This window comes from Fringilla coelebs (genome assembly GCF_963513975.1).
Source record: "Fringilla coelebs genome assembly, chromosome: 1".
NCBI classification, from domain to species: domain Eukaryota; kingdom Metazoa; phylum Chordata; class Aves; order Passeriformes; family Fringillidae; genus Fringilla; species Fringilla coelebs.
Window position 1 is genome coordinate 44114658 of NC_140028.1, and position 20544 is coordinate 44135201.

Consider the following 20544-nt stretch of genomic DNA (forward strand, 5'->3'; position numbering starts at 1 on the left):
CTCACTGGAAAGCAGCCTGAATGCAATCCTGTGCCATGTGCACAAGGATGACCTGTTTGAGCAGGAAGCTTGGACCAGATGAGCAACTGTGGTCCCTTCCAACCTTACCATTCTGTGGTTCTGAGATATAATTAAAAAATACTTTAAAATAAAAAGAAAATCAGTAGTTGTTAAATAGCTAGTTTATACTTGATAATAAATTCTTACTATTTTTAAAAACAGATACGTAATTCTAAGTATTGATGAATTAGCTTTTAAAATAATTTCTAAAAGGAAAACTCTTGGATTTTAAGAAGATGTGAATCTCCTCAAATTTTGTTTTTTAAATTAAATAAAGATAAATATTAAATCTTCCTAAAGCTGCTGAAGAATGCCATCTATGTATCATCATCATCAATGAAACTGTGCTGACTCATCCCAGTTGTGCACCTGGAGTGATACTATATTTTATTTTAGTCAGTGAAAGGTATTTATTTATTCTTTGCATCTCACGTCTAAAATTAAATACGTCATTGTCACTTGCATTTGTCTTCAGCTAACATTTTTTCTATGTCATATATTCTTCTCAGAGTATGGGACATCTCAGTGAAAAAATTAAAAACTCTATTTGATTTTAGTAACTTTGCAACTAGCTTAGAAAAAATAAAACAAATTAAAACATATTACAGACATATTGCTACTGGTCCTCTCATCTGTAGAAGCTCTATTTCTATTTTGCAGGAAGGAGGAATTGCCCTAATGCTATATTTTAAAAGATAATTAAAAAATATTCACATGCTTGTGTCTTAAGCTCTCTTTGGATGAATTTTTATGGATGACTTATGACTCTTTAAAAATGCAATTGTAATGCAAGTGCAGACACATTACTATAATTCTACCCACAACTTCTTATATTGGGGAATGACTGCTCTTGATAACTGCTTTATTAAGTTTTACAGCATATGACCGTGCTATGTGAAGCATAGAATTATATTTTCATTTCCTCCTAGAAGAAAATATTAAAAAATCCTTTTATTTGCTTCAGTACTTACTTTTCACCATAAAACCTTTCAAAGAATTTTTCTTTCCAAGGTTCTGTTTTCTTTTCCTTTTCAATCTCTTGTCTGATGCGCAACTGCATTTCTGGTGTAAATTCTCCTAAAAAACAAATACTAACATATTGAATAAAAGTTGTCAAGGATTAATTTAATACGGGTAATTATAAATTGCAAATACAATGATGACATACAGTGATTTCTGATACAATCATCCAACAATGCCAAATGAAATTAATGAAAACCAAAAGGGAGAGTGACATAGAAAGATTTAATTTACCATATACCATCAGTATTTCAAGGGTATATTGGCAGGGTTTAGTTGCATGCATTCATGTTTCCAAGGCTGACAGTGATGAAAATACTTGGGTTTTTTTTAACTGTCAAAATAAGCTGCCACAGCAAGCTGTAAAAACGTACTCTAAATTCAAAATGGAATCAGCAATTTCTCTTTTGCCGAATTACTGGTCTATTACAGTTTCTATTCTAAAAGTATTTCTCAAATGTAGAAAAAGAGACACTCCTCATAAAAACAATTAACCTTGGGCAGACCTGAGAGCAAGCAGAGAGTTACCTTCTGCCAGTCGCTGTTTCCACCCTTGCGCCGCGTACGCGAAGAACTCGTTATTTAGAGCGGAGCTACTGAGGCGCAAAACTCCATCGCTCCCCATCTAGAAAATAAGCCGATGGCAGCAGAAGACAGTGTCAGAGACAGCGCCAGCTAAGATCACATCAAAACAGAGTTTCAATTAGGGGAAATGGGGGAAGAGTAGGCAGTGGGAAGAACACAAAATGACTACTACTAAAACAGCATTTTCATGCTAGTCGTTACTGTAAATGGGAGTGAACCAATCCAGCATAAATGTGCTCTCTTCAGTCGTAAGTGTTACTGATGATAACTCAGTGTGCAACTGATTGATGTGCTTTAATCACAGCCCTGTCTTGAGACTATGTCTAGAGGCATTGTACGCAATCAAAAATCAAGATCATTATTGTACTTGTGCATCTGCCTATAATATGGTGCAAAACAAATTAATTAAATGCAATGAAGACAGTAACTTTGGTGTTTCTAAATAAACCTAATACTCATGTTAGCTAATAAGCTGTATTGGCCAAAGAGTGGATGACAGGCATTTTTTAACAAAAGAACTGATATAAACTCATCACTGAAACTGAGCTCTATAAAGTATGAGCTCCGCTCATACTTTTATAGGCATCAAAAGTGAAATCTGTGGAAAAACATTAGAATTATTTGTATTTTCTACATCAGTCAAATATGCAATGATCAGACAACATTAACAGTATTTTCTACAATAATTTTTAAAAGCAATCCAACTATACATCTGTCTTTTACCACAAAACTTAGTGTATATTTTCAGGCTTGCAAGGATATTTCCGTTTCCAAAAGAATTCCAATAATTGAAAAAAGTAATTATATGAAATAATTAGAAGTGGGTATCACCTCTAGCATAATAAACAGACAGTAAAAAAAAAAAGCAAATTAAAAAAGAAGGAAACAGCAGTAGAGGTAATTTTGCTAGAACAAGCACTCTCACTATTTTACATCCTTTCAGGTAAGTAAGAGATAAAAGTTTGACAATGCTATTTGTAATCTTGCAATAAAATCCAGCACATTTTCCAGAATATTAACAGATGTTTTAACTAAGTAATATCCCCTCATTCTCAGTGCCTGCTTCAAACAAGAGCCAGAAAGACACAGGCATGCCAAAAACATTGAATGATATTTGGATGCAGTTACCTCATGGACCTCTATATTTCACTGATAATAGAGGCCCTATATCAAGAAGTCTTTGTTAATTTACTCGTTGCCTAGCTGACATCCTGTCCCACAATTATCTCAGAGGAGTAAACCAGAAAGAGGTGAAGTAGTAGCCAGAGAAATAGCAATTAGCATGGACTCTGATAAACAGGCATTACTAAAGGCATTTGATTATAGTAAGAAAATAATATGTGTGTGGTACAGAGTTCCTCAGCAGGATATGAATTACAGAACTGCTGCCTGTGCTTTTCTGCTAGACGCCATAGTTTTGCCAACATGTCATAGAGGTTGGGTTTAAGTGGGTTGGATATGTAATGTTTCTATACATCTCATGACGTAGGTTATGGAACATATGCATATTAATTACAGGAAGGCTATGACTAATGCTGAAACTAGAGGAAAACTGGAAAGAAACAGTGAAACATGCAGCAGAAGCAGCGAGATAATAAAACCAGTGAGGTGAGAAAGGTGATAAAGAGCATGTACTTATTGTATAAATCAAACTACTATGACACATTATCTTCTTCCTGCACAAATGAATTTTGCCAGAAAAACTTAAATTGCACAATTAATACATTAAAGAGGGATTTTTAAATACCAGTCCCTCTTGCACCTGAACAAACAAACCAGTATATGGTCAAAACCAGCACTTACACAATTTTCTAGAAAGGTGAGATGTAAAGTCACAAAGAAAAGAATCACAACTTACTAAACAAACATCTCTTTGTTCCTCTGAGAAAGGTGCTGAAGCTACTTAAAGTTTCAACATAAAAGGAGATTAAATGGAAACACTCACTTGCCAACATAAGTTCTACTTCAATCTTCATTAAATTCAAGATTTTTTTCTCTAAGCCTGGCAGTGTTTTGCAAAAAATAGTCATACAGACATTAAATTCAAATAATATTTAATCACATTTAACTGCAGGCTCAAAGGTATGGGCCTCCTGAAACTCCATGGCTCATCTGATGACAAACAGTGTAGTCATATCACCAGCCACATGAAAAGATCCCATAGGAAAGTAATGATTTGTGGACAATAACTTTCTGTTAAATGAGCAAAATTATCCAACTTATTCTAAGGTCACACCTCTATTAGATTTCATGCAAAACTGGAATGTACAACAATAGGTAGAAAGAGACTGACACTTGTCACCAGCAATCCACTATCAGATTGCATTAAACATAATTTGAAACTGCAGCCAAGTGTGATTGAGCTATTTCACCAGACTGCATAAATGAAGAGCATTATAAAGACTGCCAAGTTATATTACCATGTGAATACAAGAAGAACAGTATTAGCTTCATTGTAACCCTGTTGTTGTAAGGACAGGAGAAAATCAAGCTTTGCAGGAAGAGTTACCCCACCTTTTATTTTTGTTGGCTAATATACTTCAGAAAAAAAGTGCCAAGTTTCTGGGTGAGAATTTCTTAACAAAGTTTCAAAAAGAAACTGAACCCCAAGCTAAATGCTACGAAAAGGTCCAAACAAACTCAAATGTGATCTAGTTCACCTGAGAAAAAAGCACAGGCTGGAACCTCAGAACAGAAAACAAATGTTAGCAAGGTCATGGGTAAAGGTCGTTAGCTCTTGTGGACCAGAAAAAAATGTCAAGTAGTAAGTATCTGTAAAAGAAAAAAAGGAAGGGGAAACAAACTCCCAAAAGAATAGCAAGAAGGGAGAATTATATTGATTACCTAAGAAGAAAAAATATTATATGTCAATTAACAATGGAATAATAGTCCATTTATAAACTGTATAAAAAACCAGATGCATACTTCACTGACCACTTTAGGTATGAACTGCAGCAGCTTACAAATACTGGGGAACAATGTCCACAAGACTGAAAAGATGATGTTAAAAATGCTTAGGTTAAGAAATGTAAGAACGACAAACTAAACATGAAGTCACTGACTGACTGCATGGTAGTCATTGCCACTGACTAACTGGCAGAGAAGGGCCTTTCCAGAGACCTGTGTTCACAGGTCTATTTAATTTATGGAAGATTTATGTAGCTAGAGCAACCAAAATCTAAACACAAGAGCATCTAGTGATACAGAACGTGGAAATGCATTAATTAATTAGTGGTGAAGATTACAATGATCTATTTTAACATGACATGAAAGAATAATTTCAGGCTTAAACATTGTAGAAGGATGTATGAAAGTAGACATCATTATCTAGACTTGGTACACATATGGATACTCATGTTAAAAATGGAAGAAATAAAGAGTTGTGCAGCCCCAGTGATTTCACCCAACATGCTTAGGAATTTGAGATCAAATAAAACATTTGCTGGGAATGGAACAGGAAGGATTTATTCAACCAGAAAAAGCTCAAAGAGAAAAGGATGAGGACAAAAACCTTAAAGAAACTAATAATGGCCAAAGAGATAAAGCAAATGAAACAGAAATTTTGAAAATGTTATAGAAAGAATAAAGCACTATGCAGAAAGCAGATACTGCCTCCCTAAGTTAACAAAAAGTTCAATTGTTTAGCCATTTTCAGTTCATTTAAAGATTTCTACACAGTGAAAAAGAGTTTGAACAAGTTGGAACAGACAAAACCCAAGTAATTTCATGTCTAGTTGTTTTGAAGAAGTCCCTCAGAAACAACAAAACTAAAAAAGATGTTTTATGCTTTTTCTCAATATCCTAGTCATGTGAAATCAGGCTAACATCTTTTATGCTCTGTTAAACTTTGAAGGACTAAGAGGTCATCCTTTTATAATGTTAGCTAACAACCTCCACTGAAATACTTTCTTACTTCACTTGGAGAATGCATTTTCACCTGAATCAACAAGATAAAGTGGAAATTTTGAAGTCATGGAGTGTATTCACTTCTCTAAGCTCTGATGATAGAGACAGCACAATTAACCACCAGCTTTAAATTAGAATTTGGAGAAACATGCCAATAAAGCAGTTCTTAAATACACTGTTAATTTTTATGGTATTTAAAAAATGCTGTCCAACAGAGACAGTGTGTTAATGAGCTGGAACAACAAACATTTCTTGGAAAATTTATGTTTCATTCTGTTGGGCTTTAAATTTCTGGGTTTTTCTGATTAAGCACAATGCTAGAATTATGTTTTCTAATTAATACTTTCATGCAGAATTCACAATAGCTTTTGAAAGTTCTTCTTTTTATTGAAAGCAAACAAAAAACCACCCAACCCAAAAACATATCTGTTAAAACCCAGCATCAATTTGCATTACAAAGCAAATGTCAAACACTCTTATCAGAACAAACTGAGTAACCTTTCTAGAACAACTACTTCAATTATTTTCCTCCAAGTTCCACTGAAAATTCTCTTCTGGAAATAAGGCAAGGATTATTTTTTTAGCTCAACCTGAAGATGCACATTGGTGTTTAGTAAGTATACAGCAATTACTGCATAGGCCTATACTGGTAGGTTATCTGATTTTGGCTAGAATCTTGAAAGACAAGGAACTGGTCAATCTATTATTTCTATATCACTTTCAAATGACTCAAGATTCTCCTAATGCATTTATAAAATTTCTAATGATCCACTGTACACAGTTCTTGTGTAGTATACTGTATTTCTTACATGGAAACTTATGTGTGAACATCATGCCATTTGACTACAATAATAGAATAGTTTGAGTTGGAAGGGACCTTTTAAAGGTCATCTAGTCCAACCCCTCTGCAATAAGCAGTGAATTATCAGAGGGACACATTCACCATCAGGTGTCTCAGAGCCTCATCCAAGCTGACCTTGAAAGTTTCCAGCATGAGGCACCTACCACCTCCACGGGCAACCTGTTCCTGGTTTCTTCATAAAAACCTTCTTTACACCTAACCTGAATCAACCCTCCTCCAGTTTAAGACCATTACCACTCAGTCCCACAGCAACAGATCCTGCAAAGAAGCTTTCCCCCATCTTTTTGACAAGCCCAGCCATCCCAATTCTCTCAGCCTTACAACAAAAATACCAAACAAAACTAAAACTAACCAACCAAAAATACAAATACAAAAGCAATCAAAAAATCAGCAAAGGAATTGAAGATTCATCTAAATGAAGGGTCCAGTACCACTCATTTTTTATACCCTTTCTTAAAATTGTTACTAACTCTATATTTTATCCGGGGAAAGAACAATCCTATAATTCACATACTTTCCCAAAGGCACACAAAATAAATTATCTACAAAAGACGGAAGATATGAGAAAATACATTTTGATGCTTTTGGATTAAAGATTCCAAAATATTACAAATGAAAAATTTAGGAGCATTTATATCACACACCAGAAACATAACATTTTATTTATGTGCGCAAAGAGACACCACTGCTGTTTTGTAACATGAATTTGGAACAAATTTGATTCTCTTGTGCTGGGCACCAGCATTCCACTGACCTGTGATTATTGCACAGTGCAGATGGAGCATCTGAAGATACAGCAACTTTAGTGACTAACATTCTGAAGGCAAACACTTTAGAGAGCTTTATGCTCAAGTATTGACTTGACCTACATCATCTGAAGTGAGGGAATGAGGACAACAGAGGCTGTGTGATGAACCTCAGGAAGGTTTTGGTAGGTATGATACCTGCAAAACCTACCATTTTCACTGTTCATGATGTCCATCCACCTTCACCCTAAGAATATATCCAGACATGAGACTGAGTAGATCAGAAGTGACAAGAAGGCTGTAGGAATTATCATGGAACCTAGGGATCTGTTGAAATTTTTATCAGCAGTGACAGACACGTACTGATAATGAAGTGGTGGTTTAATAGATGCTAAAGGCAGAATGGCTTTGTCATCTTCAACACATGGTGATGCCCCAAGAAGGTTTAGTGATATGGCAATAGGTAAGCAGTGATTTAAAACAGCCCTTGTGGAGAAAAGGAACATGCTTGATAGACAGACTTGCTTGTTTCTTCAGAATTTGAATGCTGTATTTATATGCACAGCCCAATAGTATGGGCAAATCAAATTCAAATAAATCCTATTCTGTGATCCACTGCCAAAATAAATTTATTTATAAAAGGAGGGGTTAAAGAAGAGGATAATGTGATGGAAGTGGTACATTTATTTCAGTCTTTGATGGTTGAACACTAGTGCAAGAACTGCAAATGGTATGTAGGAGGACTTGGAAGATTTAGCTGACAATTGACATTTTTGACTTGAGTGGCAAAATGATGATCTGATAATTCATGACTGATAGTAATATAAAAGATTAGGCTTGTTTGTGAAAAAAGAAGAAAAGAAAGAAATTACAAAAGAATTTTAAAAATATGATTTAAATAGGCATACTTTCCTAAATGCAGAATTAGTTGGAAGAATCCTGAAGAACACGGTGCTAGTGAAAAAGGAGTTAAAAAAAAACTGTCACAGTTCTTTAAATAAACAATGCTGACCACATGGAGTGCAAAGCCTCCTGCAAAGGAGTAATGGGGATTGTACAATAAGACCACATTGTCTTAGTTAGGATCTCGCTGTTGATCTCACAGCATGTGGAGAATGGAAATGAGGTCAACTTACTAAGGAGGAATACCACAGCAGAACACGGTATAATGGGCCAAAATTAGACACAGTTGGAAAGGGACACATCAAACTCCAGAAGAAATAATTGTGTAAGTACATTCGATGCAAGAAGAGGATGAAAGAAAAAGTACACTGTGCAACAGTGGGGGAATACTAGAGGAATACAGAGACAAAGCTAATGTTAAAACTTCCTCTTTCTTTGCATGAATCTTCACCACAAATCTACTGGGTTGAGGTGCTTAATACAATTAATTCCAGCAAAAAAAGGCAAAAGGATCAGAACTGACCTTGATCAGGGAAGGAGCTCAACAAATATTACTAAAATGCATTCAATTCATCTGGGCTTTATAGTGTAGCCTGTTAAATGTCCAGATATGAATCTATTTCAGAACTGTTAAAAGATGGATTCTGAAGAAATTATGAGTACAAGTACAAACTTATACATGCTAGTTATACATATTTAGCACATATGTATCATCTCTGTCTAAAGAAGGGAATAGGAACAGCAAAGGACTTACAGACTTAGCCAGCTTAGGAACTCTGTGGCCTATGCACAGACAACCCATTATTTTTTGTGATACTCTAGGCTGTCCTAAGATACTGATGTGGACACATTCTGAGGAGACACAACCCAGAATCTATGGGACTTAAAACATTTTGAAGAAGTTAGGTGCTAGCCTCTCAGTTTACCCAAGAAACCTGTGTTTAAATACCTTGCTTCTTCCCTCTGTCTTCATGCTTTGGAAAATATGTGCAATGGTTAAAGCACCAGATATAGGATCATTTAGGTTGGAAAAGACCAGTAACACCATTGAGTCCAACCCTTAACCTGGCACTGCCAAGCCCACCACTAACCCATGTAAGGTATCACACCATACACAACTGCCTGAAAATTAACCAGGAGTTGAGCAACAGCCAACGCAGATTGTCAAGAGACCTCAGATCAGTCTGTTTTCTCTCTGACAGCATAAATGGCCTTGTGACAGAAGAGAAGCTGCACAAGTTGTGTATCTTGATATTAACAATGCAGTGTTGCTTAACATTTTCTCAAGCAATGCCAGGATATATAAATTGCAATTAGGTCACCGAAGAACTACTCAGAACTCTTTACTTAAGGAACTATTGTTTATTTAGTATCAACTGGGAGTCTGTATTCAGAGGCATGATAAAAAGATGGAAGTAATTTGAAAATACTATCAGTCAGAGAGCATGTACAGAGAGCATCAGAGTTCCCTTGATGGTTTTGTGAATTACTTTGGAAATAACAGGGATAAGCAGGGCATTGCATTAATGACAAATGCAAAGTTCTGTATAACACAGAACTGGAGAAATGCAAAATGCAGAAATTAGGTGTCTATGCAATGGTTCTGTAGAAAAGTACTTGTATTGACTGTTTTGACAGTCCATACTGATTGTATGGACTGTTCACAAACTGAATATAAGTCAACCTTGCAATTGCAAAGAAGGTGAGCACAACACTCTAAGTTAGAAACAGGAGTACTGTGCAAAAGCAGAGAAATTAGTTTTGCTCTCCTTGGTGTTATTTACCAGTTGAGCTGGAGCAATACATTCAATTCCGATTGATGCAACTCATCTCAACTCATACAAAATGCAAAGGAGATAAATGAGGTTAAGAACAGACTTAAGGCCCTAGGTCTACAAAGACTGCATTATTATGGGCTGTTTCTCAAGAAAAAGAAACAGGAACACAGCAAGCTCCACACTCTACACATAGATGCCAAAAAGAACAAAGAGTACCAGTCAGAATTGCAACAAGAGAGATTCAGATCAGACCCCAAGGAAAAAGCTTTCTATCAGTGAAAACAATGAAGGACTAGACTTCCTTGGGAGAGGCTGTGAATTCTCCACCACTGAACAGCCAAAAAAAGTTTTAGCCAATATAAAAGAAAAGCAGACATTGATTTTGCCTTATTGTAAAGAAGATTAGATAGATTTTCCTTTTTTGCCACATTTTCTACGTCAAGACGGTGTAACAAATTGCCATCTATTACAACATTATTAAAAAGAAAACTAAAAGTGGTCTTGCAGATATTTAACTTCTGATCAATTGCCAACCTCCAATTTCAAAGAAAGGTGCTTAAGAGTCAGTCCTTGCATTCCGGCTTCCAGGCTTCTAACCTCTTCATGCCCTTCCAGTGGAGTCACTCTATGCAGTCTAATATAACAGACCACAGCTTGTGATCTGGAAGAGCCCCTCATTTGGATGGAGTGACCTTTGGAAACACTGTGATTTCATAAGACAATGGCTTAGCTTGCCTGCATGCAATTAAAACCTTAGATTACACTCAGTTTCTGGAACCATCATTCTCAAACACAAACTCATTGTATCGGTTACCAGTTATGCTTCACGATGGCTGGAAGGACCCTTACTTATTCATGAACAACTTGTTTACTAGCAGTTCATATCTTGAGCCATGTTAAAAGTCAAGCTAGATACTTTCTCCCTTGAGGCTGAGTGTGACACCCCGTGGAAGAGACTTCTCATTAAGCCCAAGAGACAGAAATTCTCGTTGGGAAATACTGAATGGCTGCAGAGACTAGTATTCCAAGGCCATATACTTTGTCCATACCGATATTTTAATATGAGGTACTACAAAGCAAAACGGAACTTATTACTATGTGTGCTCCTGTTAGTGTCTGGACAGCTCGTGTTCTGACTGACACATTCTTCAGAAACTAACAAGATCTGCTTGCACTTATAAAAGCCTAAATTCTCTACAAGAATGCAAAACAATCATTATCCCGTTCACTACTTTGGCTAATGACCTGAGAACCAATTATGTCAAGGAGTTATCCACAGCTAGATAGAGCTCTCCTTGTTAAATAATACATGGCAATTATAAAACTTAACTTCTATCCATCTGCAAAATACTTTTAAGTGAACTTGCATGTATTTCTAGTACGAAAATAATTGAGAAAGTTACTCCATTTCCTATAGAATACTGCTGACTGTTCAAGTATGCCCTTACCTATCTAAAAGTCATTTTTCCACTTATACAACTACTATTCAAAAGAGATTGTGATAAATGGGACCAAGCTAAAAGGATGCTCGAACAGTTAGCAAGTCTGTAATAGAGAATTTGTGTGAATACACTTGGGTCAAAAGGAAAAGCAGCTTTAGTTGTCAAAAAAAAATCTGCAAATTCTGTTAAACAATGGCTGCATTTCTGATGGTAGTGTTTCTGCTACTCAGTGCTAAGCAAAGATGCTGTGTTTTTCAACATTTAGTCATATCTGAGTGGTACCATGTGGTAACAAATATCAGATCAAAGCAGAGGTTGAACTAACCTTGATAATTGCAAGGAACAGATCATGTAGATAAAGCCTGTGAAAGACCACATAATAGCCAGTTACTAGGAAAGCTGTCAAATAAAAGTTTTCAATTTCTATTTAGTTTAGCTGGCATAGACTGAAAAAGGGAATTTTAATGACCATAAATATTTCATCCTCTTTGATATAACTGTGGCTACTACTCATATATATGCATCCACCATCTTCTATTTATATCAGTTGAACTGTGGCAGCAATCAATACTAACTTTTAGTATGCAGAAGACTTCATGGGTTAGTTGTCTATTGTATGAAATACAGCAGTTGATTGTATTAAATTTGATGCTTTTCACTTCTAATTTTGTTCTGGTAGACTAAAAAGCTCATGTCCAGTAATTTTTCTTTAGACATTTTTATGGCTCATGCAAATTTTAGTGCCCTCCTCTGGGTTCTTTCCACAGCTTCTGAACTGAACTGGCCAGGCTTAATATTGAAGATGATGACTTAATAGTATTTATTTAATGAAAAGAGTATTTAATTTAGTGCAGTCTCCCTGGTGTTGTTGTTGCTTAAAGGTTGACTGAACAGATGTTTCTGCTGAGCTGTCCATAATCATGACCATATTTTCTTTTCAAATTTGATTTAGAAACTAGAAATGGAATAACGCACATAATTTCCAGTACAAAACGGTAAATCCTACAGTAAATCAAAGAATGGTTTAGGTTGGAAGGGACCTTAAAAGACCATCTCGTTCCAATCCCCTGCCATGGCCTGAGACACCTTCCACTAGGCCAGGTTGCACCAAGCCCCATCCACAGGAAGTACCTGCTCATGTGATAGATAACATATCAAGTTAAGGCACAAGCCTTTCATTCATCTGCCAGACCTAAAAGAATGACACTGAAAGTATTAACATGTTTGTGTTATTGAACTATAAAAGCACACTTCAGATGCAAATAAAAATCAATTAGTTTTTAGTATATCCGAGGATGGAGAACTCACAACCTCTTTAGGCAGCCTATGCCCTCACAAAAAAAAGTTTTATTTCATGTCCATATGAAAGCTCCTGCCTTTTGGTTCGTACCTATTGCCTCTGCTAGTGCCATATCTATTTATACACACTGATAAAACTACCCCTGGCCCTTCTCTTATACAGGCAAAGTCCTAGAACTGGACAAGGTACTCAAGGTGTGGCCTTATGAGTGCTGAGATAGATGGGATGGTCTGTTAAACTCACACCACAATGGCATTCATGCCATTGAATGGAATTCATGCCTCCTCTCTGACCTTGGCCCCTAAAATCTAAACCAGACTGTAATCCCCACTATAGAAGAGGTCTACACACATGCTGATCCCCTTGAGGGCAACATCCACTCCCCTTTTCTTCTCTGCCTGTCTTTTGTTTCAAGAAAAGCAAAAGCTTGTCAAGAGTTCTGATATACATAAAAAAAAAAAGGAAAGAGAAACATTAGAAAAAGGCACGGTGTACTACTGGAGAGAAGCAAAAAAAGGAGGGGAGTGAATAGCTAAGGAGTCAGTAATTACCAAGTTAAGTACAAAACATTGATGATTTCACGTCTTGAGGACACAGATGGTAGGAATGTGAAAGAAGTAATCCAGCTGAAGACGCAGAATATTAAAAATAAATAGACAAGCCTTGCAAAAACCCACAGACACACAGACACAACAGGACAGCAATTGTTTCTTTGCCTGAAGATAAGGAACACTCAGGGGCTCATCTCAAACGGAAAAATGCACACATTTACACAGTGTCATGGCTGATGAAAAAATCTATCCTTTCTTAAACAAGTTACCATGTATTTAAAACCAATAGAGGAGGAGTTTCTGAGTAAGAAGTATGTAAACAGGAATATAAGGGAAATACTACTGACAAGGTGCAATAACCATGGCCTTTTTGCTGTTGTGACCACAAAACATCTACAGCAACACTGAGAGATACATGAATGGTGAGAGATACACCCAACACTATATACATACATAAATACAGGAGACAGAAATACAGGGTCTGACTCAAGAGCTGCTGAAAGAACAACAAAGTCAGCCACCACAAATTCAGGTCTGGGGAGGTGACATGGACAGGTACCACCTCATCCCATGGCTCTCTCAGCAATTCTGATGTACCTCAGCTTGGGTGTTCATGTTCACTCTGCATAAGCTCTCTTCCATGGGTCTCACCTTTTCATATAAAGGGTAACATGACCCAGATTATGGCTAATTTTCTTTAGTTTTGATTATGAAGTTATCAATTCTTAAAGGAAAAGCTCTTTGTCATTTCTACCTGATCACTGACATAACATGAACACTCTGCCTTCAAGTACAAAATGAAAAGACAGATTTTTAAGACAGATGGTGAGTATTACTTTAGTCCTATAAAAATAAGCAGATTAAACTGAGAAGTAAAACATCAAAGGATGAAAAAGAAAATATATACTACTATAGGAATAATTGCTTCAGACATGAGGAGAAAAGCAAGAAGCATCTTTGAGAGAAAGAAACAAAGATCTTTTCCATCTTCACTAAAGTGGGAAATGTGCCGAGTAAGACTGAAGAATTGCAAACATATGTTTTCAAAATGAAATGTGACTTGTTAATTTAGACCTTGTCTAAATCAAGAAGACAAGTAGGATAGCTATATTCATTCCAATACACTGTAGTGTCAAAAAAGACAATAGAATCCAATCTGTTTGAGCTCAGATGCAAGAAATTAGATGAAGAATTTTAGGCGAGTAATAAATCTGGCAAAATGAAAAGATAAGGCATGTTTTAAAATGAAACAAAACCCATGCAAAATAGGAAAAAAACTAGAACATGCAGCAAACAGTACCATCTAACTGCATTCAAATTCTAGAAGTAACAATTAAAACCCTTTTTTCTAATACATAGTTCACATAATTAGTGAACCCAAGCATGTCAGAACACACAGAAAAAACCAAGTATTTATAAAGGTACTATAAAAGGCACATAAGCCTGGGGGGAAAATAGGCACAAAAGCATACATGGATTGTGATCAAGGCAAGCATGTATGGAACTTGTTTAAGGAAAGATGACTAGAGACTCTGAGAAAGTTAAACATTATTAAATTATCCAAGAATGTTCGCATTTTGTGGAGAGTGCAGGAAAAGGGATATAAACAACCAGGGTCTATTCACTTAGCCTTTAATAATAAAATTATAGACATATACCTTTGAGAAGCAGAAGGTGAGGGGAAGTTACATGTAAGCATCTAAAATTAGTCTGTCATTTTTGATGACTGTCAAAAATGAAAATCCTGCATCCAATCTCTTTTCTCTAGGCATTAGAAAACACTGCTTTTCTATACAAAAAAATGTCCGCATGTCCTTAACACAAGAGAGAACTAAACGAAATCTGAGATTAAATAGTTCAAAGGATAGTAATGTTCTGAAAAAATTAGAAAAAAAGTCTCAACTTTTTTTTTCCCTTTTTTATTTAAGCCAAACAAATATATTGGAAAAGGGTGGGGGGGGGGGGGGGGGGAAGGGTGAGGGGAGAAGCAGAGAGAGAGGGTGGGAGTAAGGCTGAAGAGGAGGAGAGTGCTGCAGAAGCACGGATGGATCACTTCTGCTTGCTCGTCCTTTTGCTGCACCTGCATCCAACATCCTGCTTCAAGTCCTTGAATGTCTTCAGATTCAGCATGGAAAGGAATGTTCCGTTCTCCATCTAATTCCTGCGCAGCCCTACAGTGGCAACACTGGAGGCACTGCAGACCGACTCGTATCACTCCATTATCAGCACCGTGCAAGAGAGGCGCAGTTGGAACACTACACGCTGCAGTACTGCAGTGCATCCTCAACAGCTACATGACTTGCAGCATACCAGTCTCTTGTGCCCATATACATTACCACTTATGTCCACACATTAGTTATACTCTCATAACACAGCTCCTAGCACAGTCTTTTAAAAAGGCACTTATGTGAAGCACTTACTTTCCCACTGGAAGGGGGCTGCTTTATCAGTTCTCTTTTTAAAGTACTAATAATTCTGTCAAATGTAAATGTAACTTGTATTGCATACAAAGTCCTCTTTTTTTTTAAGGCCTAACAGCTGTGCACTGTACTTTAGAAAACTTGCTTGAAGGGAACAAGAGGAGAAAAAAAGCTTCACTAGTCTGCATCAGAAGAACAACCTTGAGTGAAGGGCCCCTCACACATCAGAAGGACTTATGGGAAGGATGCTGTAGAGACAGCATCTGTGGATCTTGTATTTTTTAGCTTTCAGGGGGCACAGCAACATTGCTGTGTCCTACTAGATGTTCCAACTGAGTTTAGCCTTGCTACAGACAAAAGCAAATGAAATAGTTCTGCTAACACCCCTGCAAAACGTGTTCTTAAAAGGTGAGATGTTTTAAGTGTGACAAGAGCTTGTAACTAGGCTTTAGAAATCAAAAAAGAACTTCTACAACATGAATGCGGCAGGGTGATTCACACTTCTGAAATACAGTGACCAAGCCTGCAGAAATATGAAACCATGACACTTAATCAAAAATGTAAAGCTTCCTAGTCACATATGTAGACATACTGATGCTGAGGAGGACCTCTGGGGATTACTGCAAACAAGCAAACAAGAATTCCATTACCACATCAATCAGAGCAGCCAGATTGCAATGCAATTGCAGTGAGCCTTTCTGGACTGCCTAGGGAAGCTGAAAGAGTAGCTTTCTTGTAGCTAAAGACAACGGGGATTTTGAAGTAAAATCCTTCAGCTTTCAACTCACATAAAGTGAAACTGATGTTTGTTGTTAATACATGACTGTAATACACACATACACCACCCATACAGGTGTGTTAGGTAAAATAAGTAATAACTTGCTGCATTAGGACAGAGGGTCAGCTGGGTGTAGTCATCTGTTAGAAAACCCTTGGCTAGCTCAGCTCAGGAATCAGACCCAGATTTTTACGGAAAAAGCAGATTAAATCTTTGGAATTTATTCATCTATCTAGTCTGCAAGATACCTGCATTAAAACTACCCTAATAAAGCTGCACAAATAAGGCACATTACAACAACACCATGCTGTCCACATCATCCAGTAAAACTGAAGAAAAAAATGTCAGCTAAAGGGAGAAATGTGTCATAAAATGACCTTCAATTACTGCACACACAGGGGTGCCAATTTAACAGCTTTTTAAATCTGCTTAGGTGCAGATGACATATGTTACATTTAACCTTCAATTGCAAATGTTCTCTAAACTAAATGCTTTTGTCATAACCCTAAAACTATTTCAGTGTAAAACTCAAACATTTACAGGAACATAACAATAAATATTTGAAAGCTACTGATTGATAGAGAATGGAAAAGTAAAAAGCTAAAAGATTGTAGTATAAGAAAAAAAGGCAGCAAAGTAAGATAAGGTAACCATTTAACTACCACTACACAATAATTCCATGGAGAGAAACATAAAATAAAGCTGGAAGCAAATAATACATGCAGCACCAATTTCTGAAGTTGGTCTTTTTATAAATGAAATTCTGCAAAATACCAATGGCACATATAATCCTCAAGCATTGATGAAGTTAATAAAACAAGCAGGGAGATGGTGACATTGCTACAAGAGACAAATTGTGAAAATCAAGCTTCACTCACTCTCTTCTAATAAAAAACTAATATACAGTAAGGTACCTACTAAATACTAAGCATTCAGAATGTCAGATAGCAGACTTCTCTTCTTGCCTTTTACAAGTGAAATAATATTTTGTATTATTCATTACCCACTCTCCACCACAGAAGTCCAACTGATGTGCTTGGGAGTAGGAGTAATTTGTGTGCATCAAAAACAATGGTTACCTTTTGCTATCATTGCTCAAATTGTAGGAACAGATATTAAGCTGATTCATACTGCATGAAAACAGAGGTTTGAATTGGAATTCTGTAGATAACCTTCCCCAAAATTACCCCTTATTATTTTCAAAGGAACAGAGTAAATCACTAGCTGACATCACCCTGTGCCTTTTCTTAAGGCAAGGGGAGAAGGAATCTTTACAGGATGAGAGATTCAAACTGCACCAACCTAAAATGAACAGGTCAAGACAGAAACACAGAACCTGCACTGACCTTAAAATAAAAGGATGCTGCGATGTGATTGCATATCAATACTAGCACTCACACAAGAGACAATAATTATTTTGGGATTCACTGATTTAGAAATTAAAAGAAAGAGAGTAAGTTGGGTTTTAACCCATTTTAGAATCCTTTGATTTGTACATCATATTTTTCTTTTCAGTAGACTGACCTGCTACAAACCTGAAATATTCACATGACCTTCTGCAATACTACGCCCCTTAAGTTATTCCTTAAGAATACTGAAGTTTTAAATTTAAGTAACTAACTTGACTATCTATAAATTGTAGATATAAGATAGATAATTGCTAAATTTCTTTCATTTAACAAGTAAAACTTAGACAAGATATAACTATTACTGTGATTTCCTCTACTGTTTTAAATGCTCTTCCAGAACAGATTTGGTCTGATAAAATGGCAGTGCTACCTAACACACATGTCTGAGGAGGCTTTGAAGTTTGTAGGAAGAAATTCACATCCTATGTGAAAGGGCAGGGCAGGTGCAAATCTCAAGAGACTCAAAAGAGCTCAGTATTACCAGAAGAGAAAATGCAAGACAGAGTTAAACTCTCAAAGATCAGAAGGGTGTTAAGCAGTCATAGAGTCTGGAAAGACACACTTTTTTTTTTCAGAGCACTCAGGAGAGAACATTTTGTTTAGCCCTCCAAGGATTAGTAAAATCACTTCAGCTTTCTGCTACTCTTCAGATAATGCTACATTTCTCTTCTTGGAAGCTAAGTAGGTGGGTGTGTTTCCCTTCCTTTTGCCCATTCCCCAGTGTTAGGAGCAGGAATTTGACTTCCTAGGAGCACTAACAAGGAAAGCTGGTGTAGACACAACATTGCTAACTGCCATTCATTTTCAGCAACCTGCTGTACAGACCTGTTACCCATCCTTGCACAATATACATTGTTTAATTAATATTTGAAGACTCACTGATGTCATACAGCAATCTAGATATAGAGAGAAACTTCCTGCTTTTGAAGGTATTTGCTGAGAGGTGGTCAAGAAGACTTCTGTTACATATAATGATCAGCTTGATGTATCAATGTCAGAAGTAGGTATTTGAAAAAAAATCCATTGTTCCTTAGCTGCAGAATGTTCTAATTAGAGCTGTAAAGCAAAATACTTTGCTGGAATTTGTGATAACTGAAATCTCTTATGCAGAGACTTTTCTTTCCATATAGTTTCTATATCTGCATGTTTTCTATATTTCCAGCTCAACTCATGTGGGTCTCCCAGGGAATCACCCATCAGGCTTCTGTATCAGCTGAGCTTCAAGGATTTTGAGTCTTTGAATCCATACATATTAATGAAGAGCTGAAAATCTGCATGTTCAAATTTCAGTCATGAAGTTTCTGGTATCTAGTGATGCAAGATTCTGGAGCAGTCTGCTAAACAGACAAGTCTGGGATGGCTGCTTCTCAGGTTCTGAACTCCTCTTTGTGGTGACCAGTGGTGACAGGACCTGAGGGAATGGCTTGAAGCCGTGTCAGGGGAGTTTTGGTTGGATATCAGGAAAAGGTTCTTTACCCAGAGGCTGTCTGGGCACTGGAACAGGCTCCCCAGGGAAGTGGTCACAGCACCAAGCCTGACAGAGTTCAAGAAGCATTTGGACAGTGCACATGGTGTGATTCTTGAGGCTGTCCTGTGCAGGGTGAGAAGCTTGAATGGATGATCCTCATGGGTCCCTTCCAACTCAGAACATTTTTTGTTTCTATGATTTGAGCAATGTCTACATACTTATTCCCTCTGACCCCAAATCAAAACGAATAAAATCCTTGATAAAATACACCTACCATAACTGCCAACTTACTCCAACTTCTTTTACAGGCATTTTTAATACAGAAAATTACACAAGGCCTCATCACTACTGAAATAGAAATTAAACTAATATGCAAGCTGAAATCAATTTAAATTGTAATTATAACTTATGATACAATTTATCTTTTCCCAAGGGGAAAAAAAAGCGATGACCCTATTCTTCCACTTCATCAAAAATCTAGCTGGAGTAGGGACAGTACGAACATCAGAAGAGTAGTTCTTGACTTCCATGCTGGGACATCTTTCCTAAGGCTTTCTGTTCCATAGGCTCCAAGAGCTGCCTGATAGCAACCACAACACTTGAAAATGAAAAAAGATCAGAGAACACATCCCAACAAGCTCCTAACTTGTCCCTGAACTTTTCTTGAACACATTAGACTAACCAAGGTTGAGAAAGAAGTAATTTATTTATAATAAACACTTGCACACAAAACCCCAGAAAACCTCATCTCCCTTAACTAATGGTTTCTAAAAATGCTTATTCAAACTGACACATGCATGACAAGTTTTGGCTGAGTACGATTTAAGGAGGAGGAGTTATACCACCCAGAAAAATGGTGTTTATGACAGAAATGACAAAGAATCATTCATCATGGGGTTTTTCTATGTGAAGCAGTAATAAAACCTAAATGAAACTGCACTTCATTAGTAATTTATTTCACAGATCACCATATATACACAAATAGCATAACTCTATTACATTTTTATAGTGCCATTTATTACAGTACTTCACATACTATATCCACATGGCAACACAGAAATGCAGCCTTCTCTGGGGAAGACAACAGCAGCCAACTGCAGAGCAGCACACAGGAAGGAAACAATTCTGAACCAGAAGAGCAAAATAAGAATTTTCAGATGAATCAACGAAAGGCCAATATAAAAAAATAAAACTGAACCCCAAGAGATGTGCAGCTAACTCAAAGAATAGTATAGCTTGTCTGATGCCCCATTTGATTTAGAAAGTAGAAGTAAAAGAGGAAAACTGAATACTCTTGCCTTGTTCAGTCAGAGTGA

At 36.7% G+C, this 20544-nt stretch overlaps 1 protein-coding gene across 1 annotated transcript in view; it reads right to left on the reverse strand.

Annotated features, from left to right (window-relative positions):
• Positions 1 to 20544, reverse strand: part of ASXL3 (ASXL transcriptional regulator 3) — a gene marked incomplete at its 5' end in the record, with an annotated part of 121833 nt that overhangs the window by 13371 nt on the left and 87918 nt on the right. The window contains 2 exons of the mRNA XM_084207863.1: positions 1032 to 1137; positions 1609 to 1705. Of these exons, the coding sequence (XP_084063989.1) occupies positions 1032 to 1137; positions 1609 to 1705 (203 nt within the window). The remainder of the gene's footprint in view (positions 1 to 1031; positions 1138 to 1608; positions 1706 to 20544) is intronic.